The sequence below is a fragment of the Mustela nivalis genome (assembly GCF_964662115.1).
Source record: "Mustela nivalis genome assembly, chromosome: 13".
NCBI lineage: Eukaryota > Metazoa > Chordata > Mammalia > Carnivora > Mustelidae > Mustela > Mustela nivalis.
Window position 1 is genome coordinate 60,939,733 of NC_139032.1, and position 13,555 is coordinate 60,953,287.

A 13,555-nucleotide genomic window follows, 5' to 3' on the forward strand; every position below is an offset into this window, starting at 1 on the left:
TAAATATTAAATATATATATATATACACACACATATATATATACACATAAATATTAAATATATATTTAATATATTAATTTATAATATATATTTATATTTTATATATTTATATATAAATAATATGTTTATATATTATGTATATATTTATATATAATATTTATCTATAAATTATATATTTGTATATTAGATATATATTTGATATATAAAAACTTACATACGCTTAAATATATATATTTAATATTTATGTGTATGTAAGTTTTTAAAAATACAAGTGGAGGGGTGCCTGGGTGGCTCAGTGGGTTAAGTCTCTGCCTTCGGCTCAGGTCATGATCTCAGGGTCCTGGGATCAAGCCCCGCATCAGGCTTTCTGCTCAGCAGGGAACCTGCTTCCCTCTCTCTCTCTGCCGCCTCTCTGCCTACTTGTGATCTCTCTCGCCATCAAATAAATAAATAAAACCTTTAAAAAATACAAGTGGAAATCAACTATGTATTACTATTTTATAAACTGTTTTAAAGGTAATATATTTTTAACCCACATGATTAAGAATACTTCTACATTATCAATTTTTAAAAATTTGTTTGTTTTAAGTAATCTCTCCACCCAATGTGTGGCTCTAACTCATAACCCGGAGATCAAGAGTCACATACTCTTTTGACTGAGCCAGCCAGGTGCCCTTACATTATCATTTTTCATGTTGTCAGGGAAGTCCATTGCCCAACCACCTATTGTTGAATGTAAATGATTTCCATTATTGTAACCAATTCTATGATGAACATTTCTGTAGAACAGAACTTGCATATATTCATAACTAGTTCCTTAGAATAAATTGATAAAATTGGGTAAAAGAGTATACATACTAAGACTATTACTAATTTGTGCTCCACGCAGTTTATACCAATTATGTTCTAGAAGTATACGATGTGATTGTTTCTTTATACCCCTGCCAACACTAGGCATCACTTTTTTTTTTTAAGATTTTATTTATTTATTTGACAGGGAGAAAGAGAGAGAATCACAAGTAGGCAGAGAGGCAGGCGGGGGAGTGGGGGGTGGGGAAGCAGGCTCGCTGCTGAGCAGAGAGCCTGATGCGGGGCTTGATCCCAGGACTCTAGGATCATGACCTGAGCTGAAGGCAGAGGCTTAACCCACTGAGCCACCCAGGCGCCCCTAGGCATCACTTTTTTAGTTGATACTCTAAAAGGTGAAAAAAATGTAGCTGTGTTTTAATGTCGATTTCTTTGACTTGGATTCTTAAGGAGGTCATAATTTTCTTAAATGTTTACTCAACCATTTATAGATCTTTTGTGAATTACTTGTCTTTGCCCTTTGCACAACAACTCTCCTGTTTTTTTTTTTCTTTTCTCATTTGTAAAAATAATTTATAAATTAAGGATGTTGACCTCTTGTAATATATTGGTAATGTTTCCTCAGTTTATTTAATTTTGGTATTTCCATTATACAAAAAATTTTGCATAGTTACCTCTATTAATCTGTTCCCTTGTGGCTGTCTTTAGGTGTTATGCTTAGAAAAGCATTTATACCCCACTATTATGTAACAGGTCTTCTGTGTTCTTTTAGGATGTTATGCTTTCATTAAGTCCTTAATCCCAAATTTATGTGGTTTTGTATAACATGAGATTTTGCAGTGTTATTAGCCAGATGTCCTAATACCAATCAGTAAATAATCTTTTCTTTCCACACTGGTTTCAAATACTGTCTTTACCAATAATAAATTGTTATAAATATATAACTCAGTTTCTGGGCTTTCCAATTCAGAATCATTAATTACCTGTTTATTCTTTTGCTGTGCCAAGTTATTCAGATTATTATAACTCTGTAATGTGTTAATAACCTTTACTCTCTACTTCTTCCTCTCTCTACTCCTGATAGGGGTTCTTGCTTCTATGCTGTGCTTTCATTATACCTATTGCCGCTATCATAGCACTTAGTAGATTTTGCTTTTATAAATAGATTTTGTCAGTGCATTATAATCTATTTTCATGTAAGAGATTATATAGATTTAGTAGCTTATAATGCATATTATCTCCTAGTTTCTGTGGGTCAGGTATCTGACACTGCTTAGCTGGGTTGTCTGCCTCAGTCTCTTACGAGGCTGCAGCAAAGGTACTGGCTGTGGCTGCAATGAGTTAAGCAAGGATCTGCCTCTGGGCTGATGCACATTGTTGTTGGCATAATCATTTCCTTTCAGGTTTTCCTCAGTGCCCAAGTTCCCTGCTGTTGGCCAAAGACCATCTTCAATTTGTTTCTACATAGGCCTCCCCAATATGTCCATTTGTGCTAACGGGGGAAAATTAGAATCTTTTGTGACATAATCATTTGTAATACCCTCAACCTTGACATATGCTGTTGGTTGGAAGCAAGTGACTCAAGGCGAGCACTGGGGTGGTGCTCCAAGCTTTTATAAATAGGCTGTAGATACCAAGGCAAGAATCACTGGGGGCCATGTCATAGCTGCTTACCACAGTTTTCTCAACTATATGTATAGTCCGTGAGCTAGGGGTGTGTTTCTCTTCCTAATCACAGATCATTACTGTCTCCCCATGTGTGCACATAGTAGGTCCTTAAGTAAGTGTTTGTAGGTTAAAAATGTGTCTTTAACGAATGGCATATGTTTAGATTTGATGGAGGATTTTGGGGGGGCCAGTCTAAATATTTATCCTTTTTATTTTTATTTTTATTTTTTTTTTAAGATAGAACAAGTCAGGTGGCGGGGAGAGGGAAAGAGAGAATCCAAAGCAGGCTCTATGCCCAGTGCAGAGCCCAACCTCAGGGCTCAGTCTCATGACCCTGAGATCATGACCTGAGCCAAAGTCAAGAGTCAGACGCCCACCTGACTGAGTCACCTAGTCGCCCCACTATTTGTCTTTTAAGAAACAAAATAGTAAATGTTTTATACTTACTGTTATAGAATTGATTGGATATCTTTCATCTTATTATGTTTGTTTTTCATGTGTCCCTGCAGTTTCCCTTAAAAGCTTTCTTTTGCTATGTTAACTGTTTTCTTTCCCATCCATCGCATCTACCCATCCCTCATCCATATCTGTCCTTGCCATAATCTCTCTGTGCCCTCCTCTTGCTCACAGTCCTTTGCCTGCTACTAGAACCCTCAAAGCAGACTCAGAGCAGGGGAGGGTTCCAGTTTACATTTTTATGGCTCTGGTGCAAGTGAAAAGAGTGCTGTCTCCCTACCATTTCTGCATAAATAGGAGTTGGATATGTTTTGACATCTTCTATTATGACCCAGATGCGTTAATACATAAATATGAAGCTCTTATCGTTGCATCATATATTAAATAAGTTGTATTGGTAGTCTAACATTTAATAGTTTATTATAGAATTAAAATATTATGAGATGTGCTTCATTCCAAAGAATTTAGCTAATTTTTAGAGTATTCCATGCCGTCCCAAAATTGGAAAATATATGTACTGTGTCATTGTCACCCACTCTGGCCCCATACCCACTGATGGGCAAGATGCAGTCATTGATTCATTCAATCATCTTATTCACTCTTCAACATTCACTCTCCCTTGCTTATACCAAGCAGTATCCTACGCACTGGGAACAGGTCATTAAGATACTTGGAGTCTAGTGAGGGAGACTGATATGAACAGAAATGGTGTGTGTGTGTGGGGGGGTTCTTTGTCCTCCTATTTGGAGAAATCTTCCTACATATATCCAATATAACTTATATAAAAATTATTATTTGAGTAAGGTGTGAGATATGGGGAATCTATGTTTCTTCTTTTCTCCCTGTTATTTGAGCAATCCCCTCTGTGGTTTGGAATGCCACTTTTTTTCATATGCTCAGATACAATGTAAATTGTATGTAATTTACAATTTATAATTGTAAATTGAGTGTTTCTATGCTCTGTATCATTTTAGTTCTGTTCAAAGATTATAAATGTAATTTTGTAACTCATTTCAATTCCTGGTGATAGAAGTCCTTCATTTTTTAGTTATATTCTAAAATATTCTTTATGTTCAAGTACTTACTCTCTGCATGATTTTTTTTTTTAATTTTATATAGCTAGTCCCTTAAAGGTGATTAATTGTAAATCTAACTTCCAAGTTCTTTTAAAGTTCCAGTTTAGGGCACGCCGGTGGCTCAGATGGTTAAGCATCTGCCTTCGGCTTGGGTTATGATCCCAGAGTCCTGGGATCAAGTCCTGCATCAGGCTCCTTCTCCGTGGGAAGCCTGCTTCTCCCTCTGCCTCTCTCTTTCTGTCTCTCATGAATAAATAAATAAAACCTATAAAGTTCTAGTTTAAATTTAGCATTTAATACCCATCACCCTGTATTAAGGAGGGCACATGTGGTGATGAGCACTGGGTGTTAATGCAACTAATGAATTGTTGAACACTTCATCAAAAACTAATGATGTGCTTATATTTTGGCTAATTGAACATAAAAAAAAAAGAAAAGTGAAAACCATAATAAAAAGACTAATAAACATGACTACATTAAAATTTAAAAAATAAATTTAGCTTTTAACACATTTTTCTCTGGGTGAATATGAAACATGAAAGCTAATAGTACCAGGTATCATTTTCATTTTTGCTCATTTTGGAATATTCTGACTTGTTTTGCTGTTCAGTGCTGCAGAGACTTTAAATGAAAAGTGGTGTTTAAAACTTGACATAGGCTTCACTATTAGAATTTTAACTTACTTTTTCTTCTTTTTTTATAACACCTTAGGTTTAGCCCAAAGGCATCCCTTCCACCACCTTTTCAGATGCATCTCTCAAGAACGTGTGCTAAGGAAGTGAGTGGTATGTGTGCTAACCATTATCTTTATGATACCTTTTGGTTTCTGGAACCTCAGAGCCCCTGCTGGTGGTGGTATTTCACATTTGCTCTCACCTTATCCTACTTGGAATATATCTCTCCTCCCTCCTTTTCTCATTTCTTTATGTTCTGACATGAAGTGATCTAAAGAACAAACAATACCTCCAGGGATATCCTCATTCTGACGTAAGGCCTTCCTCACATCAGACCACTCCTGTTTCACTTCCGTCTGTCACCTGCAGAGGTACCTGTGTCCCTTGCCACCCTCTCACTCATTAGGGGGTGACATTTAAAGTACACAAATATGGACTTCAACTCCTAAAATGGTTTCAGATACTCGACCATTGAGAAGCCTGGGACCGTAAACTGTGTACAATGACCACTAAGCATCTAAGTACGAATATAAATGATTCCTTGGGTTATAAGATCCAAAAGGACTGTTATGAAAACAGTTAAGTCAAAGATTCTGAAGATTAAAAATATACACACTCATTATCTTGTCTTTTCCAACCAAAGTGTAAATTCTCTGCTAAAAGATCCACCTGGGGGACACAGCGCTTCACAATCAGTACTTATGTTGCCTGAAATTTAAGTGTGATTTCAAATGATTTGCTACTTTAAGTGTGATTCTTACTGAGTCAAAATAATTTTTCCCATAAGAACACATCTCCGGTATTTCTTATGGAAACTAATTGAATATGCTTTTTGTTTATATCAATTACTGTTACACATGCATTTTCTGAAACATGGCAATTTAGTAAAGTTGTATACCCTTTAGAGACTATAAATCTTTTTCAGTTAGAATAAGCTTTTTTCTACAGAAACATGAGGACTTGTTTCAGAATGATTGCAGTTCACCTGGCACTGATGTGTACACCCTTATACACAGTCTCTCCTACCTGTAAAAGAGATTGCTTCCTTGACTTGTTTAACAAAAGGCACACAAGCTTAGGGGACTCCCAGTGGCCCTCCAGAACAGGTGCATTTGCAAAGACTCCCAACTGTGCATCAGTTCTGACATTCTCCCTTTAAAGGAGGTCTGGTTCTCAGAAGCTCATCTTTTCCTTATTCCTGGACCTTTTGTATCATTATTTGGGGCAAACCTAAATAAATTAGTGATACCTATAGATGGACTCATTTGTTTGCTGAGCCAAACTAAGTCTTGTGCCTTGTGGTGGATAAGGCAAAGTCAGCATCTAGCCAGCCTCAAGGAACAGCTTCCCCTTTGGCTTTCTGGCATCCTCAGAGGCCAGTGTTCCCAAACCAGTCTGTGTATCTCTCTACCTGCCAGTTTGAAATAGCATAAAATTTGCTGAATCCCAGTAGGAATACTGTCTCATTAAAGTACAAATATATTTTGCTTGTAGATGGTAATCTTTAATACACTCTAATCTGTGTCTCAGTGAAGAGGTTTGGAATGAATTTTATTGTTCTTAAAATTCCAGAACTGTCAGCTATAGACACTCAAATATCTTTATTGTCTTAGGATGTTAGCTCAGGCATTCTAAGTTTTAGATAAAAAATAAGTGTGAGTAAAGAGAGCCAAAACTTCATATAAAAATCACTTATAAAAGATAAATGATTTGGATTGATGAAATAAAAACAAATTAGTAATACTTATCTGTGAACACTAGAGCTTTTATTTAGTTTATTATAGGTGGATTAATTTTTGAACTTCTGTCTATTGCTTAATTATTTTTCTCATTAATAAAGCACAAAACCTAGACAATTTTTTATTTTCTATAAAATGTCTTTGACCTAATGATTAAGACATTATCCTAATGCTTTGTGGAATATAGCTTTAAATTGAGCATTGCGTATAATCCAGTATTGTCTTAAATTTAACCTTTCTTAGTTGCACTTCAGAAATTATTGGTTAAATAATAAAATTTATTATTCTTTATAAAGCAAGATCATTCTGATGTTTAAATTAAATTAGGAATCACACTGATAACATAAAGGAAGCAGTTTCCATCTGTGGGTGACTGTTGAGCCTGCTGGTTGTTTCACGGTTAAAATTTAGAATGAAGTTGTTATAGTCCTGCTTGGCCTAAGTCTCGCTTGCTTCTAAGTCCCTCGACCCCCACAAACCTGAAGTGTAACAAAGCCTAATGACACAAATACTAGGTAATGGGGATAATCTAAAATGATAAGCCTTCTGGTTAATTCTGTCATTTTTTTAATTTAAAGATAATTTAAATCAGACTGTTGAAAAACCAAATGTCACGCCTCCTGCCTCTTACACTTATAAAATGGATGAGGTTCAGAACCGCATAAAGGAAATACTAAACAAGCATAACAATGGCATTTGGATATCTAAGCTTCCACATTTTTACAAAGAGTTATATAAAGAAGAACTTAATCAAGGAATTTTACAACAATTTGAACACTGGCCTCATATTTGCACGGTATGTTTCTCCTGTTCCTTCCTTCTGATGCCTTCTTCCTGCCCCACTTTCAGATTTTGAGTTATTAGTCATATCACCTTCACTCTGGGAGCACGAAGCACTTGATTTATTAATATTGCTTCATTAGTATTTATCTCTAAGATTAACATATATCAGTTCTTATTTATAGAAGTATGTCAAGATTGAGGGCTATGTGCGTTGTGATTGTTGTTTTTATATATTTTGTCTTAAATTATTTTTAAGTGCATTTAATATGAATACTATTTTGTATTGACCTGCTTCCAGTAGATATTACTAACTTTGCCATTTTCAATAAGTTAAACTTACTGGTAATAAAACTTTATTAGCCTCAAATTTTACATGCTTATTATTTTGGCTATTTATAGAATACCTTATTTTAATTATTAAATTAATACAGAGTTGTGATTTAAAATGTTTATAAAGTTCTTTGGAGGAAAAAAATTGACAAGTGAACTGACATCAATTTCTATACCTGTTTCTACTTGAGAGTCTATTATAATAAAATGATAGATCAGAATAGTTTATTAGAAATCTTAGTTCAGCTAGCAATAGAGACAATTAGATTCTTAAACTAAAGTTACTATGTTTCTTTTTTTATAAAAAGATTTTATTTATTTATTTGACAGAGATCACAAGTAGGCAGAGAGAGAGGAAGGGAAGCAGGCTTCCTGCTGAGCAGAGAGCCCAATGTGGGGCTCCATCCCAGGATTCTGGGATCATAACCTGAGCCGAAGGTAGAAGTTTTAACCCACTGAGCCACCCAGGCATCCCAAAAGTTACTATGTTTCTTAATGTTGTCATTTACATAGAATATATTTAGTGATGTATAACTATTTTAAATGGCAAGCTACTTGGGACTTCTAAGCTTGCAGAATTAAGTATGTATATGATTTTTGTTTGATACAGGGCTTTCATTTATCTAACTGAATATATATTTTGGCCCCCAACCTTGTTGGATAAAGCACAGGCCACTCTTTTTCTAAGCGCCTGGCCTAAAGACAACATGTATTTGTAACCACTTTTTCCTTCAGGTTTCTGACACCCATTAGAGTCCCAGTCACTTTCCAGGCAAGAGTCATTCCTTCATCATCCAGACCATTTATTTATATACCATTTACTGTGCACCTGCAGGTACCAATCACGGGGTAGATGCCAAGGACCCCTTAGGACCAAGTCACATGTCAGAATACACAGTGAAAAGTGGGAAAACAAGGAGAAATGGCAAACTCTGGAAATAGGCTTTTGCCCTATAATTTATAGAGGCAATAATATTTATGGACTATGTTACTCCTGATTTATGTGGAATATAGGATTTGCTCTTATAATGGGAATTCCTGTTGTTTGCCACTCATTCATTCCATTTTTACTCTTTCCTAGGGTGAGTTTTCTCCTTGGGTGCAGATTTAGCACCATTGATGTGCCCCCTCAGTGTTCCCTCATCTTGAGGGGACTTTGGATGTTTTGCTGGGCTGCTCAGTTTAGAGGTGCAAGGCCTGGAGCCCCTTCTCCGAATGCATAGGGCTCTTTTATTTTTTAAATCTACAGATAGTCATAAACGTACAGCATATCTTCAATGAACTTAGAGCCCCTTTTTGTCAGGATACACATAAAGGTTTGATAAAAAAAAAAAAGTTGTCTTTGGAGTAAATTTTTAAAAATTAACTCCACAGATCTTAATGCATTATTGTTTCTGGCTACTTTATTTTATACTCCATGATAACTACTAGTGTCTGTGTAGCTTAGTTTATGGTTTTGGGGAGAAATTTTCATCTTTGCTAACTATCTGCAAAACTCTAAAATTTCTCTTGCTAGGATTGTAGGCAAGAGAGTATCTCTTTGATGTTTAAAACTTTATCTACAATAAAGGGTTTCTTACTAAATTTCAGTTACCAAAACAATTGACTTTTTATTTTTTGATTGCTCCAATTCATCTTTGTTGCATGATAATGTTCAGACAGTGAAGGTAGAACATGAAAAAGACACAGAATATACCTTTCTTATCTATATTCAGTGTCCCTCAACTTTGAGTAGGATTGTTTAGATGCAAACACTATAAATTATTAAGGATGAGAATTTGCTTAGTGTTAAAGCAGTGTGTCTAGGATGCCAAAACTGCCAGTCTTGTTGATGTCTTTTAATCTTTTCAAAACTGTTTTCTTATGACCTCTGAACATTTTTAACAGTCTGCTGGTAAACGGTTTTAAACAATTACACCATGGTTATTTTTAGACAGTGTTAAACAGTTATACCATAGTTGTTTTCCCTGTCTTCTGACTTCTTGCTTTTCACCTTCCTGAAAAGCAGAAATGCTGATAGCATACTCAGAGCTGATGCTATGATAGATGTGTCTTTTCTCAAATGCAACATAGAAAATTCTGGGTAAGGAAGATTTGGTAGTGTGTATCTCTCTACACAGCTTGTTGTGAAACTAAAGAAGAAACCCAAGTGCAGCACTTTTCCCTATTTCTTCTAAAAGATGCTTTCTCTCCCAATCATATAAAACGTTCTATATAAAAAGCTGGAAAAATAAAGTTAGGAAAGCAAGATCACCCATTTATACCTGTGTACAATGGATGCACCATATGTGCATGACAAACTCAGAGATAGCCACTAATATCAGAATAGTAGCGTTCCCACTAATATCAGAATAGTAGCGTTTCCACTAATATCAGAATAGTAGTAGTGTTTCCACTAATATCAGAATGGGCAACATGAGCTTCTGGGACCAAAGAGCACCTCTGAGTTTTACTTTTATGGAGGTTCTAACCAGCTATGTGCCATAAGCCACTTTACAAGGATGTTGGGTTACCTTTTGATGCAGGTGGAAGGATGCTTTGACTCTGTTGTTCTTAACCTTAATCTCTCCAACAACAAAATGTGGACTGAGTTGTGAAAGCTAAAGAGAATATAGTCATGTTCACAGTGATGAGCCTGTTGCATGGGATTCCTAGACAACTTGTGAGGGAAGTTGGAAATTGTGCAGAAGCTATCCTGGAAAGGCAAAGAGCCCAAGATCATGGGTCGCTAGACCAAGGATACTGGAGTCTGAGAATTCCCACTCAGTCCTAGGGGAGGATGGTGACACCTTTTAGCTGTTCTAAAATGCTGGTCTTTTTAATAATGTTCTTAACTGCTGTGTTTAGCTAGGATTTATAAAATGCTTCTCTGAGCCAGACACTGCCCTGGGTGCTAAGGATGACAGTAAACAAGACAGACATGGTCCTTGCTTGCCCTTATGGCACTCACTGTCCAAGGGAGAAAATAAACATTGAACAAATAAGGATAAGCCTGTGACTGTACTGAAGGAGAAGTCCAGGGTGTTAGGGAAATGGCCCAACTTAGACGAGTTAAGAAAAACTTCCCGGAGGAGGAGACTGCTACACTGAAACCTTAGAGGTGAGCTGAAGAAAGCAGGCAAAGGAGACAGCTGGTGCCAGAGCCCTGAGATGGAGAGAGAAGCTTTTTCAGGAAACTGAAAGAAATTCAATAAGGAGAGAATGGCTCAAGAAGAAACTCAAGAGGCAAGCAGACCTAGAGGCCACCTAGAATCATCAGCTGGTGGGAACTTGGCAGGGACCCCCCAACCGGGAGGTCACCCAGGATCCAGAGCCTGACAGACTTTGCTTTCTAGTAAAATTCTAAATCTCATGACAATGACTGTTAGACACCTGAGATTTTGTCGACATTCCCCACTCTCTGCATTATGGGTGGAGAGAGAAACCTCTCCATTCCCACATGAGGCAGCACATGTGTATTTATTTAAAGTCTTATTTGCTGCTGCACCCGAGAGCTGGGGAGCTTGTCTTAGAGCCACACAGGACCACATGCGCGCAACTGAGAAAAATTCCCTCCCCACTTCAGAGACCTAGAGAAGGAGCACAGGGCCACTTCAGGATGGCCGGGGCAATGTTCTGAGTTGCGCAGGAGGCACGCCAGGCCTTAATTGTGAATATAGCATTTTGTGATGAAAGCATGAATTCTAGAACATAAAATGCGAGTGATGAAAAAACTGTCCATTGTACTAATTATTCATGCTTTTACAAAAAGTCGTTTACTATTAATCTGCATTTTTGTTAAATGACATTTCCCTACCCCTTAGAAATCACTGTTCTTTACATTGTTGAGTAACTCTAATACCTTGGACTCTAAAAAATTCTCAGAGTTCTGAATTGCATCAATACAGTAATTTCTGTAATATCATAGGCGACAACAGTTCCACCACTTACAAAGATACATCTTTATATTTTTGGATGTTCAGGAACTTTTCTTTAATTGTGGTAATTAATAGTTTAAGATAATAAAGCTACCTGTCAGGCCATGCAAAATGAAGCGATCTTTTTAAAATCCTGGATATTTCTGGGCTAAAACTGACGAACTTGGATTTTCTAAGGAAGTGAACATAAATCAGACAGCATGGATGCATCCTTGAACTTAGCATGGATACAATCTAGATAAAAATGCCAGGAGAAGCAGCAGTGAAAAGATAAACTGAGGGCTTCAAAGTAGAGCCACAATATCTAATCAGAATCTAATTTCTTTTCTAATCTTTCACCAATTAAAAAAAAAACTCAGTGAACACATTGAAATAGTTTTTAAATTTAATTTCCATGAGCATCTCAATAGAAGAAAGAATAGCACTGTGGCGAAATGAGAACAGAGATGTTGATGTGGATGATGTTGCTGCGCGGGGACGTGAAACGGAGCAACTGCCCACAGGGCGCCAGAGCAGGATAGGAGGAGTTTGGGCTTCGGAGTTCGATGTTTGCCTTGCCATTTCTTAGCTGTCTTACTTTCAACATACAAATCATCCTTCCAGGGCCCCACTCTGCTCTAAATGTGACTCTGTCCATTGCATAAGGTCGCTGGCGTGAAATGGGACAAGCTATAAAAAGCAGCTGCCAGTGCAGCATAGACACGCAGCAAGTATTTAGGGAAAGGGCCACTCTTTCTTGAGGGGCAGCCCTCAATTAAAGCTTAAATTAAAGCAGGTTAGAACCCATTGGAAACCAGAGATATGCCCAGTGAGCTCTACAAAGGAACTGGGCTCAGTGAAGACAGAGGAAAAGCTAATGAAAGAACAAAAGGTTAAACTGAAAAAGATAAGGTGCAGTGGGTGACTAAAGTCAAAGGAATCAAAACTCCAAGATGAGGTGAGTTTCTGTTATCCAAGGGGTACCGCCTCCGCTGCCAAAGATAATGAGAGCATGCCTAGAGTACGTACTGAGCCTAGAAGGCACAGGGAACCACAGCTGCCAGCCAAGATCATCCCCAAAAGCTCTGCACACATTTAGCCAGGAGAAGATGCCATCGTCTTCCTGAAGGAAATGGAGCAAGAGCCTGACCTTCGACACACTGAAGGAAAATGACATGAGTTCTATCCTAATGTAAATAGTTGGCAGTCAGTGTCAGCAGAAAGTCCTTACTAGGAGAAAGGAGTGAGAGGTGAAAGAGACTGTGAGCCTTAAATTGTATACAGTCCATAGAACTACTCATCCAAGATGGTGGAGAGAGTTTTTGCTGGGCAGAAGGTTTGTAAACACTCAGGGGTTACCCTCTACAAGGCACTTTTTACCTTTATCTTTGAGCAAATCTCTGTGGAAGATGCCACAAATGCTTGTACTTTCTTTTTTTCTTTTTCTTTTTTTATTTCTTTTCAGCGTAACAGTATTCATTGTTTTTGCACCACACCCAGTACTCCATGCAATCCGTGCCCTCTCTAGTACCCACCACCTGGTTCCCCCAACCCACTACCCCCCGCCTTTTCAGAACCCTCAGATTGTTTTTCAGAGTCCATAGTCTCTCATGGTTCACCTCCCCTTCCAATTTCCCTCAACTCCCTTCTCCTCTCCATCTCCCCTTGTCCTCCATGCTATTTGTTATGCTCCACAAATAAGTGAAACCATATGATAATTGACTTTCTCGGCTTGGCTGGTTTCACTCAGCATAATCTCTTTCCAGTCCTGTCCATGTTGCTACAAAAGTTGGGTATTCATCCTTTCTGATGGAGGCATAATACTCCATAGTGTATATGGACCACATCTTCCTTATCCATTCGTCCGTTGAAGGGCATCTTGGTTCTTTCCACAGTTTGGTGACCGTGGCCATTGATGCTATAAACATTGGGGTACAGGTGGCCCTTCTTTTCAAAGCATCTATATCTTTGGGGTAAATACCCAGTAGTGCAATTGCAAGGTCATAGGGAAGCTCTATTTTTAATTTCTTGAGGAATCTCCACACTGTTCTCCAAAGTGGCTGCACCAACTTGCATTCCCACCAACAGTGTAAGAGGGTTCCCCTTTCTCCACATCCTCTCCAACA

General features: G+C 37.6%; 1 protein-coding gene across 4 annotated transcripts in view; it reads left to right on the forward strand.

Moving 5' to 3' along the window:
• Nucleotides 1-13,555, forward strand: part of TDRD7 (tudor domain containing 7) — a 74,340-nt gene that overhangs the window by 22,790 nt on the left and 37,995 nt on the right. For all 4 annotated transcript variants that reach the window (XM_082694927.1, XM_082694928.1, XM_082694930.1 and 1 more), the window contains 2 exons: nucleotides 4,719-4,792; nucleotides 6,999-7,216. In XM_082694927.1, coding sequence (XP_082551053.1) covers nucleotides 4,719-4,792; nucleotides 6,999-7,216 — 292 coding nt within the window. The remainder of the gene's footprint in view (nucleotides 1-4,718; nucleotides 4,793-6,998; nucleotides 7,217-13,555) is intronic.